The 13047-nt window shown below is 41.6% G+C and overlaps 2 protein-coding genes across 5 annotated transcripts; both read left to right on the forward strand.

The window, feature by feature from the left end:
* The first annotated feature begins 1186 nt into the window (after nucleotides 1-1186).
* Nucleotides 1187-7769, forward strand: LOC115785801 (macrophage-expressed gene 1 protein-like). 3 transcript variants are annotated; one of them, XM_030737669.1, is made up of 3 exons: nucleotides 1187-1988; nucleotides 3578-4112; nucleotides 5699-7769. In XM_030737669.1, exons 2-3 carry the CDS (start codon nucleotides 3660-3662, stop codon nucleotides 7358-7360), a joined length of 2115 nt encoding a protein of 704 aa, XP_030593529.1. In that variant the 5' UTR covers nucleotides 1187-1988; nucleotides 3578-3659; the 3' UTR covers nucleotides 7361-7769. The 3 variants fall into 3 exon arrangements, with proteins under 3 accessions (XP_030593529.1, XP_030593530.1, XP_030593528.1); XM_030737670.1 differs by having other exon boundaries at nucleotides 3718-4112; XM_030737668.1 differs by lacking the exon at nucleotides 1187-1988 and having other exon boundaries at nucleotides 3546-4112.
* A 606-nt stretch (nucleotides 7770-8375) lies between these two features.
* Nucleotides 8376-12244, forward strand: prf1.5 (perforin 1.5). 2 transcript variants are annotated; one of them, XM_030737965.1, is made up of 5 exons: nucleotides 8376-9127; nucleotides 9377-9652; nucleotides 9843-10114; nucleotides 10433-10574; nucleotides 10729-12244. In XM_030737965.1, exons 2-5 carry the CDS (start codon nucleotides 9383-9385, stop codon nucleotides 11614-11616), a joined length of 1572 nt encoding a protein of 523 aa, XP_030593825.1. In that variant the 5' UTR covers nucleotides 8376-9127; nucleotides 9377-9382; the 3' UTR covers nucleotides 11617-12244. The 2 variants fall into 2 exon arrangements, with proteins under 2 accessions (XP_030593825.1, XP_030593824.1); XM_030737964.1 differs by lacking the exon at nucleotides 8376-9127 and having other exon boundaries at nucleotides 9261-9652.
* Nucleotides 12245-13047: the final 803 nt, after the last annotated feature.

Here is a 13047-nt window from a genome sequence, read left to right on the forward strand (position 1 = left end):
AAGCGGAAGTGCTGGTCTAATCCAAGGTGGGACGGGCCCTACAAAGTTTTGCTGACCACTCCAATGGCTAAAGATTGCTGAGAGATCTACGTGGATATACTTGAGTCACTGCAAGAAGGTGGAGCCATTATCTTCTGAGTAGAGCAGGAAGTCGAGCTTCAAAGGGGGAGTTTCCTTTTAGTAGTTTCTCCATCTCAAACCCGTGAAGAAAACAGCTGACCTCTACTCTCCTTAGAATGGCAAGCCTTTTGCATTTCCTGGTGGCCCTCGGAGTGTGTATGGCTCGTACGGGAGGAAAACACACATCGAGACTGAACCACACTCAGTACCCACATGATTATGCAACCAATGAGCGGTGGCAGCTGATGAATGCCACGGTCCACAACAGGAACTACACCAACTGCTATGTGTGCACCCACATGCCGTTGGCAGTTCATAACTCAAGCCTCAGACCATATAACGTGAGACTTGTTGTACTTTCATCCCAGATGAGAGTGACGATGGAGGAGACATCCATACAACCCTGGAAGCTTCGGACAGCCTACAGCAGTATGTGGAACATCAGATGTCAGGAGGAAACCAGGATTGGTTTTCCTGGCTGGCCACAGGATCCTGGTGGCAAATTCTGTTGAAAACTGTGACACTAATCGCAGCCATATTCATACTGTTCTGTGTTTTTATGATGTGTATTTTACCTTGTATTCGTTCAATGATTAATAAAGCTTTTTCAGATTATGCAGCAGCTTATCTTCAACTGCAAGTTGAAGACACGGATGCTGGGACTACTGGAGTGTAAAAAGAATGAAGCACATGTTGAAAATGCTAGCGCAAGTGGCATGTAGCTGATGTTAAACCTGTCAAGAATAATGATAAACAAAAGGGAATTGTTGGAGCTGTAAATATACGTTATCATAATTCTTTCTGTCACATTTTACTGAGTGCACAAAATCACCATATATGGCCTTTTGAACATGTTGTACTTATTGGAAACTTAAGTATCGAAAAAGGAAGTAACAGTTTCAGTCTCACACATCCAGACGAGACACACATACACACACACACACACACACCACCCCCACATGTCTATTTCAAAATGTCATGATCTGGAATTGAACTTAACCTGTGACGTAATCGAAGCAATAAAACTGACTCCAAGGGAGCAGCTTTTCAGAGACTTCATCTTTGCAGTATTCAGGTGTTGAGCTCTGTGAAAGGTCTCCCCTTGCAAGCTTGGAAGTCAAAACTGGTGTGCTTTGTCTGTTACTGAATGATGATGAACCCATCATACTCATTTCCAGTGGGTGTTGGACTCTGCGAGGGCTGTACTTGGTTATAATTTTTATAGACAGAATTTCTTGTTTGGGCATCTGACTAGGATGTCTCCTGGGTGCCTCTTGGGCTGGATGTTCCGGGTATATGATACCAGGAGGAGGCCCTGGGGCAGACCCAGGACACACTGGAGAGATTATATCTCTCGGCTGGCCCAGATAAACTGGAGGAGGTGGACTGGAGGCCCCCGTGACCCAGTCCTGGATAAGTGGAAGAAAATGGATGGATGGATTTTATGGAATGCACTTCTGAGGTCTCTGGAATGATTTTTTTTTGGGGGGGCCACAGCAGCTTTTATTGGCAGTATAGAGAGACAGGAAATGGGGTAAAGATACAGGGAAAGACACGCAGCCAAATCAGCAACAAGCTGGTACTTGAACTTGCGCCGCCCGCACCGCAAAGCGGAATAGGTGTGTGGTTGCCTGCTTCACCCCTGAGCCACCCCGGCGCCAGTCTCTGGAATTAATTGAACTGAACTGAATGAATGCATTGAATCCAGTAACTGTCAGTAGATGACAGAGCTATGGTGAGGTAGGAATGTCTTAATAGTTTAGGTCCTTTTTTGGTCTTTTTCTGGGAGACAGCGGCAAGAGGAGAATGGACTGACCAGATTTTCATGTAGTGCTGCAAGTGGTGGAGGTTGGACAGGCAGATGACAGGTAAGTTTCTTGTTTCCTTCCAAGAAAGTGTGGACCAGCTTGGAAATTCCACAGAGGTTTTTCACAGGGGTGAGTAGCACAACAGGTGAGGGAAGCTTCAAAAACAGATAAGGCAAGATGTTAGCACAAGTTCTATAGCAAAACACACTAGGAGCCTTAAAGCACTTGTGGTTCCTGGAGTTTTGAAAAGTAGAACCAAAACGTTTATTGATAAAGCATTTCTTCAACGCTTGCATCTTTTTACACACTGCATGCTTTTATGAACCACTATTATATGTCATGCATATTAGCTTTGTCCAGTAGCTGGTCAAATTTTGGTCTAATATATGGCCCTGTTTCCCCCAAAAGAGTCCTGCAAAGGACTGCTTCTCCCTGAGCCTGGTTCTACTGAAGTCTTTTTGGTAAAAGGGAGTTTTGTTTATTCGTCTTATAGTTTGCCATAGACTCAAGGTTTGATGGTTAGGCAGAGCCTCATAAATTATGTGGAATTTCCCATTGATGTACACTCATAAGACCCTTCTCTTTTTGTTTTAATCTTTTAGATTTTTGTTGTGAAGCACTTTGTGATATTTATCTTGAAAAGTGCTATATAAAGAAAAATGTATTTACTTTACATGTAAACAAAACATGTTCATAATATACTGTAAGGGAGGCCAAACAATTCTCCCTGCAGTCTTTCTTCTGGATTTTCACATATGTTGTTTAGACATTTGTCATCTCATTCACCCATGCCAAACCAGTCAAGCCAGATTCTCTCCAGCATGTGAAAACATTCCATATACAGGATGGTTGAATAAATATACTTGTCTGAATGGAAATTCCCAGTGATTCACACTCATGTGACCATTTTTTTCATAATTATTTTTAGATGTGTTTACATTTTAGCTTTCTCTTTAATGTTATTACTTATTACTAACAATTAAGTGTGTTTTCAATGATTTAATAAATGGATTGATTTACCCAAAAATACACCAGGAGGTCTCATTTACCTGTAACTACACATTTTGACAGGTTTTGATAAATTTCATAGACAAGTACTGTGTTACAGTTCATTTCACATTTGACAGCTTTAAATCAAATAAACAATTAGATACCATAAATTAATGTAGGACTATGTGCAGTAGGTGAATAACAGGTTTTTGCTCTCCTCTTAAATAGGTAACCACAGTTTTTTTCTCAGCTAAAACAGTATTGATAGGTTCAGATCATTTTATAAAACATGGAATAAAGCACGCAACTCTTATTTTTACTTGCAGCAAGGGGAAACCGTCCTCTAAGCTCTCTCGGAACAAAGAGGAAAAGATCTCCTAGGGACGGCTTCCTTCGCAGCTGTTTTATTTCACTCACTCACATGATTAAATCACGTATGTTTACACATACCTGTGTGTGTGTTTGTGTGTGCCCATCAAGATAAAAGGGACAACAATATAACATAGAAAATTATCAACTTATAAAAACAGAAGCTATGATAATTCATAGCAACCAAAATAAAGTTGCATACAATTCCAACAGTATAATGCACTGTACATAAACATAATGAAAGTAAAATAACCCCCCCCCCCCTCCCCTTTGTTGTTGTACATTAACAGGGGGAGAATGGTCATATGACAGTAGGAGGGACATGATTCAGGTTTATATTCAGAGGTCTCAGCCATCACTTCTGTTACAGTCATGATGGAAACATCAATGATCCTCCTGGCCCTCTCTTTCCTTCATTTCTGCTCTTCAGTACCTGTAAGCCGTCCAACCAACTGGCTCAGGCAATGCCGAACCTCTACCAACCTCTCCATCACAGCACTGGAGGTGGTCCCTGGAGGAGGATGGGACAATCTCCAAAATATGGATATGGGTCGAGTCATGAACATCAGCTACTTCCAATGCCAGACAACTGAAGATGGGCTCTACCTTATCCCAGATGAAGTATTTGTCATCCCTCACAAAGAGACAGGTGTGGAGACCAGCTCAGAAATAATCAGGTCCTGGCTTGAGCAAAAAAGCTCAACATCTGAAAGCATTAATTCAGACATATCCTTCCCACCGGGTCTCAATGGCAAATTTTCTTCTGAGAACAAGAGGATGAAAAGCCATCAGATCAAAGATTCTTCAAATACAGCCAGAGTGCAGGTAAGTTCTGATTTTCATATGTTTTGAAAGTATAAAATGAAAGAAAAAAAAACACACGTGATGTTGGCTCATTTTTACATATTAAAGTAATTTTCCATTTATAAAACAAATTGTCAGCAAATTAGATTTTTCTGTAAGCATTAATATGACCTTAAAACAGCACTTGCACTTGCTGTCCTCATTAAATTTGTGCCTTGACTAAGCCAATGTTTAAATTCCCTTTTTAAATTGTACTCTCAAACCGTTGAACACCACAAAGTCTGCAAGAATCGAAACTGAAACTGTCGGAAGCAGATTATGTTCAGTTTCTGTTTAAAAATCGGTTGGAAGCATAACGTTTAGACTGATTCTTCTATTTACAACATGTTTTAAGTGTAATATGGATCCTCTCCCGGGAGAAATGCGTTTTATATGTGCAGTTTGTAAAGCCGTAATTTATTAGAACCACTTAATCCAAGAATACTTGTTCAATCATTTCCTTACCTCCTTTATCAGGCTGTGGGGCAGTAACTTTAAAAAATGTTAAATGGATCAAGTTTAAAGTTTCAGAGCAGCCGTCACCTCAGAAATAAACAGAGAGCGCACCCAGCGATAAAACGATTAACTGGAATTAAAGTGTTTATTTTACCGCTCTTTGCGCTAAATCACCAGATTTATCTCATGTCCCTTTTTACAACAGTGTTGCATTTTATTGGTATATGTTTTACTTTTTTTTTTAATAGATTTATTGATAACTGGTAGGTGGCACTCATAGGGATCATTTTTTTGTGGACGAAGAGTCAGGTGACCTGTGAAACGCTCTTTTAGATGCTGTTAACACCGCCCCTTTCATGTGAACGCGCAGGGGAAATCCTGGGTTAATTTAGCAACTTGATAACCAGCCTCCTCTGAGCGTTTATCCTGATTGCCAGTGTTATGAGAAATGAATCCAGATGACTGAAATACACTGTGGGAATACTGAGCTCGCTACCTATAACAGGGCATAGATGGCTGAAGAAACCAGACTTCAAAAAAGTCCTAAAGGGAGGAAAACGCCCAGGAAAGCAGACAGTAAGGGAAAACTGAGGGCTTAAATACACACATTGGGTAATTACGGGCATGGAAAACACCAGGGTAACACAGGTGAGACTAATCAGGGAAGACAAGGGAAGAAAAACTAAATACTGCACACACACAAGGACGGACCAACAAAATAAAACAGGATGTAAGTGAACAAAGGAATATCCAAGAAACGCGGACACAGATAACACAGGAAGGCAGGAAAACAAACTCAGGGAATTAACTATAAACGCTAAATGCAGTTACAAATAACTAAAGTATGCACAACCAGAGAACATTATGGAAAGCAAAATAGGAAATACAAATAAGAATACAAAAATCTGACATATTTTTAAATCATTATATGGTATGCTGACAATACACAAACCACACTTGTTATAATATGTAGTAAATTGTAACAAATCATTAAGCTGATCTTGGTAACCTTGGTGGATGTGAGCCAAATTTTAATGGATTGTCAACATGACAAAACAAAATGGTAGAAATACAGCAGCATTTAATGATATCATAATTCTCTCCTTCAAAAGGTTCGTAACTTCATCTACACAGTCAAGGCTTATCCGGACTTCACGTTGGACACACGATTTGCTCAGCAAATCAGAGACATCGCTGATGCCATTGAGAACAACCAGACAAAGTATGCAGACTATCTCTCAGAGAAGATGGTGCTGGACTATGGAACTCACGTCATCACTAGTGTCGATGCTGGGGCTGCTTTGGTGCAGGAGGACTATCTCCGTTCTTCATATGTGTCAGACAGTGAGTCACAAAGTTTCTCTGTCAAAGCGCAGGCTGGCTTAAACTTCTTTGATAAACTGAAGTTTGATATTAGCAGTGAAAGTTCCCAACAGAGCTCATCACTTCAAACATATCAGTCCAACATTACATACTCCCTCATTCAAAGCCATGGAGGCATGCCTTTTTATCCTGGCATCACTCTGCAGAAATGGCAGGAAAGTACCAGCAATAACCTTGTTGCCATCGATCGTTCAGGATTTCCTCTACACTATTTTATAAACTCCAACACTGTCCCTGATCTGCCACACCCTACGACCAGAAAAGTTGCTCTTACAGTCAGTCAGGCCATAGAGCGCTACTACAACATCAACAAGCGCCCTGGGTGTGTTGACATCAACTCCAAGAACTTCAACTTCCAGGCTAACTTTGATGATAATTCCTGTGAGGGTCCCGCTACAAACCTTAGTTTTGGTGGCGTCTACCAGCAGTGTGAAAAAATCAGCTCAGATGCAGGTCCACTTTGTGATGCCCTGGCCCAGAAAAACCCAGATACAGGTGACTTCTCCTGCCGTCCACCTTACACACCAACATTACTGAGATCAGAAGTGAGACAGCAGAGTTACTTTAAGTATGAATGTTATGAGGAACGTTATTCCTGTGGATTTCTGGGATGGTCAACTTGTTACAACAGACGGTGTCAGGATGTAAACCATGTTCGCTCTGCTCGTATCAACACCTACTGGTGCTCTGCAAATGGAGAGGCCCCAGAAAACTCAGGGTATCTGTTTGGAGGAATATACAGCCCCTCTCTCCTGAACCCTCTTACAAAAAGCAAAAGCTGTCCTCCAAACTTCATTCCACTGAAATTTCTCTCAGATGGTGAGGTGATCTGTGTGAGTAATGACTATGAGACAGGTACCAGATTCTCAGTACCATTCGGAGGCCTCTTCAGCTGTCAGTCAAGGAACCCACTGGCAATGAATCAACGCAGGTGCCCTCCCAAGTTCAGTCAGCACCTTGCTGCAGTCAGTGATGGCTGTGAAATTCTCTACTGTGTGCAGTCTGGACTGTTCACTGGTGGAGAGCTCCAACCAATCCGCTTGCCTCCATTCACAAATCCTCCACTTATCAGCATGCAGGCCACAAACACAGTAATGGTGATGACTGAAGGAGAAAACAGCTGGGTCAGAGTGGGCCAGACCAAGATGTGGAAACTTGCTAAACCAGAGGAAATCAAGGAAATTGTTCAAAGCCTTAACCCTGAACTCAATCAGATGTCTAGTGGAGAAAAGGCAGGAATAGCTTTTGGGGGGATGGGTCTGATGCTGGTGGTGGTCATAGTGGCAGTGTTCCTGGTGAAGAGGAGGAGGACGATATCTGGATTTAGATCTAGAGGTTATGAGGAAATGCATGAACAGGCTGAGAGGGAGACCCTGCAAGATGAGGCCTGAGAAAATAATAAGGATTGGGCACTCAGATGCAGATTAAACTAGTGTGACATATTCAGCTTTTAACTTCTTTTTTGATTGTATAGTCAGCCAGGCTTCTTCCAGCACAGAAAAAAAATGCGCTGAACTTCTATTTTGAATCAGTTCTTTTAGATTTTAGTATATATACTCCGTATTCTGTTCTCATGAATTTTAAACTGTTGTACTATAGATTGGGGCAAATGGATTTCTAGTACCCTATATTTTAAACGATTAAATGGCTCCTTTCAAATCAGAAAGCAGAAGTGATTTTCAATGTAAACAGTGATCCAATACTACCCCCTTGAGGTCAAGATGCATAATACCATAATATTGTATATAAGTTGTAATTTTGCACAAGAACTTTGTATGACTTTAAAACTGCTTGCAATAAACCATGTATAACATAACTGATGAGCACTTTGTTTTTATTTCCCAATGTACAAGTCTAAAGTATATGTTTTAATTTTATTGTTTTATTCCTGCATATTTTTCTAGCCATGTAGAGAAAATGCCTATATCAGTGAAATAATAGTTGTCAAACAGTTTTTGATATGACACCCTTTTAAGACAAACAAGTTTCACAACTTCCACTCCAACCCTTGTGAGGTAAAGGTCAGATCTTGCATGTATATTTTCTTTAAATAAAACATTTCACTCAGTTTACACTTTGCCTTGCTCGTCCATGCCCAGCATGCAAAGCACCAGCCCTCGCAACAGATCTATCTAGATCAGTGTGTAGGTGATTCTTTTTTTAATGCTACAACAAATGAATTTGTGCTAAATCTTTGACCTGATCTGAAGCATATTTAATTGCAACTTTTTACTTTAGCTGCATTATAGTGTGAAATTACAAAACAATGCAAAATTTACAAAATCCAAACGTGAAGAGCATTTAAAGTAGGAAAGCATAAATCTGTCAGCACGGCACCACACAAAATATTCTTTTGTTAAACATGATTGAGTTGAAATCAAAATCTCTGTATGTCTTACACTGATTAAGACGCACAATGTGCAGAAAGACACTTTTTTCCTCCCTCTTTGTCCTCAGGGAGAAAAACCACAGGCATGCCACCCACATCCATAAATAGACAGTGGCAAAGCTGACCTCGTGGTTTTGGTGAGGTTATCAGTACACAGACAGACCAGCTCAGACATTATATAGACAAAAACACAGATTCACTCCAACAGACATACACCCGTGTACTGTACACTCACATACATAAACACACACCCATTTCCTGTAAAGACTACTCAGACCAGTGCTCATCTTTTCTCTCGTGACTACATAAAATTTCCCTCCCCCACAAATGCGCATGCACGTGCACACAGACATACAGGGCTGTGAGGGATTTACAGAACTGGGTCTTGAGCATAAAAACAAACCTACTCATGCTCAGGAAATTGGTAATGCCTTAGGGTAGAGAGGGAGAGACAGAAGGGAAGAGGGAGAGACCGGCATAGCCAGCGAACTCCCTCCACGGTCTTTTCAAAAGGCAGATGATCGACCAAAGTGTGCACGCAGCAGGCTTCCAGCACAGCCTCTCAGCAACGCCAAGGCTCGTCCAACCGTGATTTTATTATCAGCAGGATCGAGACTTCAGCTAGGGGTTCCATTGTTTACAGTGAGCTGTGCAATCAATGACGTGGGTAAAGAAGAGGAGTTAAAAAAATCAGGAGAGATTTTTTTAGTTGAGGGGGGTAAATACTGGACAAAGACAGAACATAGAGGACAAAGAAAGCTAGTACAAGGTAAGAATGTATGCCACTCGTGCATGTTTTCAGCTTCAACACATCATCTTTGGCCTGATTACAGTTTATATATTTAAGAGGATTAGAAGCTTATTTGCATTTGCAGTTAAACAAATATAACTTCTAATTCACATTTTGTTCACTTCAAAGGCAAATAAATCATTTACAAAAATATGTTTATACAAAGTAACCATTAAAATCTAAGCTTCACTGACTTCCCCCCCCCTCACTGTATTGTGTTACCTTTAGGTAACCATGCACAAAGGAGGATACCAGCGGAGACATTTTTTCCTGTTTATGCTGGCTTTGCCAGTTATGCTGGAAGACCTCAGAGTCCAGGGCTGTCAGAGTGGCAGAGGGTCAGAATGCGAGAAAGCTCCTTTTGTCCCAGGCCACAATCTGGCCGGAGAAGGCTTTGATGTGGTGCGGATGCGTCGAACAGGAGCATATGTCATCAATGTCAAAGCCCACCTGGCTGATAATGACACCTGCACACTGTGTCCGAACCGATTCCAACAAGGAGAGGTGAAAACACTGAACCTGCTGCTTAACCTTCCCACTCTTTATCAGCCTCAAGTTCATTCCTTCAATTCCAACCCAATTGTTTTCTGTACTTTTCATCTTCTCCCCTGCATTTTTCCTCCCCCTCAATTTCCTATATTTTCATCCACCACCTGCATCCCGCTCCACTTCCTGGCTTTCATCTGCTCCACAGATTCAGAGACTTCCAGCTTCAGTGCTTGACTGGCGACCCTTCAGCCGCTGCAGTAAGCAGCTTTCCAGTGCACTTCACCATTCTGTGGATTCCCTGCTGCGCAGCTCCAACTCACTGGTTAACAACAACTGGGATTTGGGTTTGAGCCTTGATAATATTGGAAAGGCAGTGCTGGGAGGAAGCCACTCAGATTTGGCAAAGTTTGCACGTTCGCAGCACAGTGTGGACAAAGCCACTTTTGCCATTCATGAAATCAGTTGCACCTACTACAGGTAAAGCAGCACAGGCTTAGTTAAACAGAGACAGAGTGTTAGTTTTCACAATGGTGGGAAATTAATTGCAAAGAAATGAGAAGGCAGTTTTGACACATATGGGTCGCAGCATTATATTTGTTACAATTAAAAGGATACCCTCAATTACAGCATGAGCAAATTTTTTTACTTTTGGAACTAATAAAGATTTAAAAGTTTAGAAATTAAATTACAAGCTGATAACAGAGCAAAAAAAAAAGTTCAATGACCGAGATCTAGCTGTGTTTCTCCCTTGTCACTGTGTTATGCTTGAACTTCACATGCCTTTTGTTTTTGCAGCTACAGGCTGGCTGATCATCCACAGCTGAGTGCAGCGTTCACAAAGCATCTAAAGAGACTCCCACGGAGTTTAAACACAAGCCAGAACAGAGCCCTATACAGACGACTGATAGACACTTATGGGACACACTATATACACCAGGTCAGTGAAACTTGTTGGATACACAGAGGTTTAATACTGGAGTACCTAGGTTGTGGAAAGTGTTTCCGGTGCAAAAATAATACTGAGATGGTGCTAAAGATGCTAACATAGAAGTTATGAGGGATTTTGTTACTGTTTCCTTTATTTGTGTTAGGTCCAGCTAGGTGGTAAGGTGAGGCGGATCACTGCCTTCAGGACCTGCCTGGCCACCCTGAAGGGCTTTTCTGAGTCTGAGATCAAAACATGCCTGAATGTTGAACTCCGTATGGCTCTGGGTTTCCTCCCTGCCAATGCATCTTTCTCCAACAGGTGCGACAGCCTCCTTAAGGGCAACATGAGCATGGGCTTTTACCAAGGCTTCATGACCCACAAGATTGAGGTTACTGGAGGGGAGAGGTACTTCCCTGACATCCTCTACCAACAGGACCCATCTGAAGCGTACCACAGCTGGATGAACAGCCTTCATGACAACCCCGATGTGGTTTCTTATGCCATCTTCCCTCTGCATCAATTGGTGGAAGATTCACAAATCAGTGCTAATCTGAGAATCGTTGTCTCAGAGTACATCAAAGAGAACCAGCTGAAGGAGGACCAACTTGGTTTCAAGAACTGCTCCCCAACTCCCAACCTGGACCATAACTGTTGCCCTTTAAGGACTGGGAGAGGAACTCTCCGACTAGAGATTCACAGAGCTGCGGGCCTGAAGGCAGACACCTTCACAAAAACAGATGCCTACGTAAAGATCTTCTACAGCGGCATATATGAAGAGACTGAAACTGTGATGGATGACAATAACCCAGTATGGAATGCCACATATGACTTTGGCTCAGTGGAACTGGGTCAGGAGTTGAGGCTTGAAGTCTGGGATAGGGATGTGCTTTACAATGATATTGCAGGAAAGTGTGTTCTGCGTCCTGAGCGAGGAACTCATTCTTTAAGCTGTCAGCTGCGCAAGGGAGTTCTCTATTTTACCTACACAATCAAATGTGATGCTCACTTGACAGGGTACAGGTGTGGACGATACTCCCCCAATGCTGAGTAGATTAGTTCTGGGTATACAGTACAGTGCAAAAGTCTTGAGCCACCCCTCAATTCTTTTTTTTCTTTGTTTTGCTCCAAAAACAGGAAATAGGTGGAGCAATTTATTAAAACATGCAAACATCCATGGATATTTCTTTGGATGTTGCATGCCTTTTGTTACATTCTCTTTCAAGATGATCCTACACTGCTTCAATGTTGAGGTCCGGGCTCCATTGTGTGCTTTTCTATCCAGGTACACTTTTACTGCATTACTGTGTCTGAGATCACTGTCATGAAAAATGAAATTGCTGCCAATCAGATCCTTTCCAGGTGGTAACACATAGTGGATAAAAACCTGATGGTACTTTACCATGTTTGTACTGCTATAAATTTTGACAAGATCCCCAACATTACTGGCAGCCCCAAACCATGACCAGCCTCCACCGTGTTTTACCGATGGCTTTACCTCTCTTGACCTCCTACCTAGATTGACCATCAATTTTCGCTCCAGTTCTTGTCTTGTGCATGACAAAAACATGCTGTGGAAGAGAGCCAGAGGTTAATAATAACTAATGATTAAATGCAGAGTGGTGTCTAAACAGAGTAAAAACAAGTGAATGAAAAAGAAACAATCAGTGCATCATGGGAACCCCCTCAGCAGCCTAGGCTAAGAGACGGTTCAGGGTCACCTGATCAAGCCCAAACTAGAAGCTTGATCAAAAAGGTAAGTTTTAAACTTAATCTTAAAAGTAGAGAGGGTGTCTGCCTCCCAGAGCTGGCTCCCCAGAAGAGGGGCCCGAAAGCTGAAGGCTCTGCCTCCTATTCTACTTTTAAATACCCTAGGAACCACAAGTAAGCCAGCAATCTGAGAATGAAGTGCTCTATTGGGTGATGTGGTACTATGAGGTCTTTAAGATAAGGTGGGGCCTGATTATTCAAGACCTTTTTAAATACAATTTCAGGTTTAACAGGAAGCCAATGAAGAGAAGCCAAAAGGGGAGAAATATCCTCTCTCTTTCTAGTCCCCGTCAGTATTTTGGATAAACTGATGGAGTTTTCAGGACCTGATAACAATAAATTACAATAGTCTAACCTAGAAGTAATAAATGCATGAATTAGCTTTTCACCAATTTTAGGGATATTGTGCAAATGGAAAAAACAAAACAAAATCAGTCCTACATATTTGTTTATTATGTGCAATGAAGGACATATCCTAGTCAAAAATGACTCCAATATTCCTCACCGTTACTGGAAGCCAAGGTAAAGCCATCTAGAGTAAGTGTCTGGTTGGACACTGTATGAAAAGACCTTCAGAAACCTGGAAAACTATTGCTCAAGACCACTTAATAAATTGCTATAAAGTCTGGCTCCTTGGAAGCAAAATATAAAGAAATGAGTGGCAGCTCAAACTTTTGCAAAGTACTCAAACCCTTTTGTGGTTCTGCTTTCCAAG

Source organism: Archocentrus centrarchus, chromosome 9 (genome assembly GCF_007364275.1).
Source record: "Archocentrus centrarchus isolate MPI-CPG fArcCen1 chromosome 9, fArcCen1, whole genome shotgun sequence".
NCBI lineage: Eukaryota > Metazoa > Chordata > Actinopteri > Cichliformes > Cichlidae > Archocentrus > Archocentrus centrarchus.

Bases quoted from the DNA above. Each gene is read 5' to 3' on its own strand.
- LOC115785801 (XM_030737669.1), top strand. From the start codon at position 3,660: ATGATGGAAACATCAATGATCCTCCTGGCCCTCTCTTTCCTTCATTTC. The intron at 4,113-5,698 runs GTAAGTTCTGAT...CTCCTTCAAAAG, and splicing joins CAAATACAGCCAGAGTGCAG to GTTCGTAACTTCATCTACAC.
- prf1.5 (XM_030737965.1), top strand. From the start codon at position 9,383: ATGCACAAAGGAGGATACCAGCGGAGACATTTTTTCCTGTTTATGCTG. The intron at 10,115-10,432 runs GTAAAGCAGCAC...TTGTTTTTGCAG, and splicing joins ATCAGTTGCACCTACTACAG to CTACAGGCTGGCTGATCATC. The intron at 10,575-10,728 runs GTCAGTGAAACT...TATTTGTGTTAG, and splicing joins GGACACACTATATACACCAG to GTCCAGCTAGGTGGTAAGGT.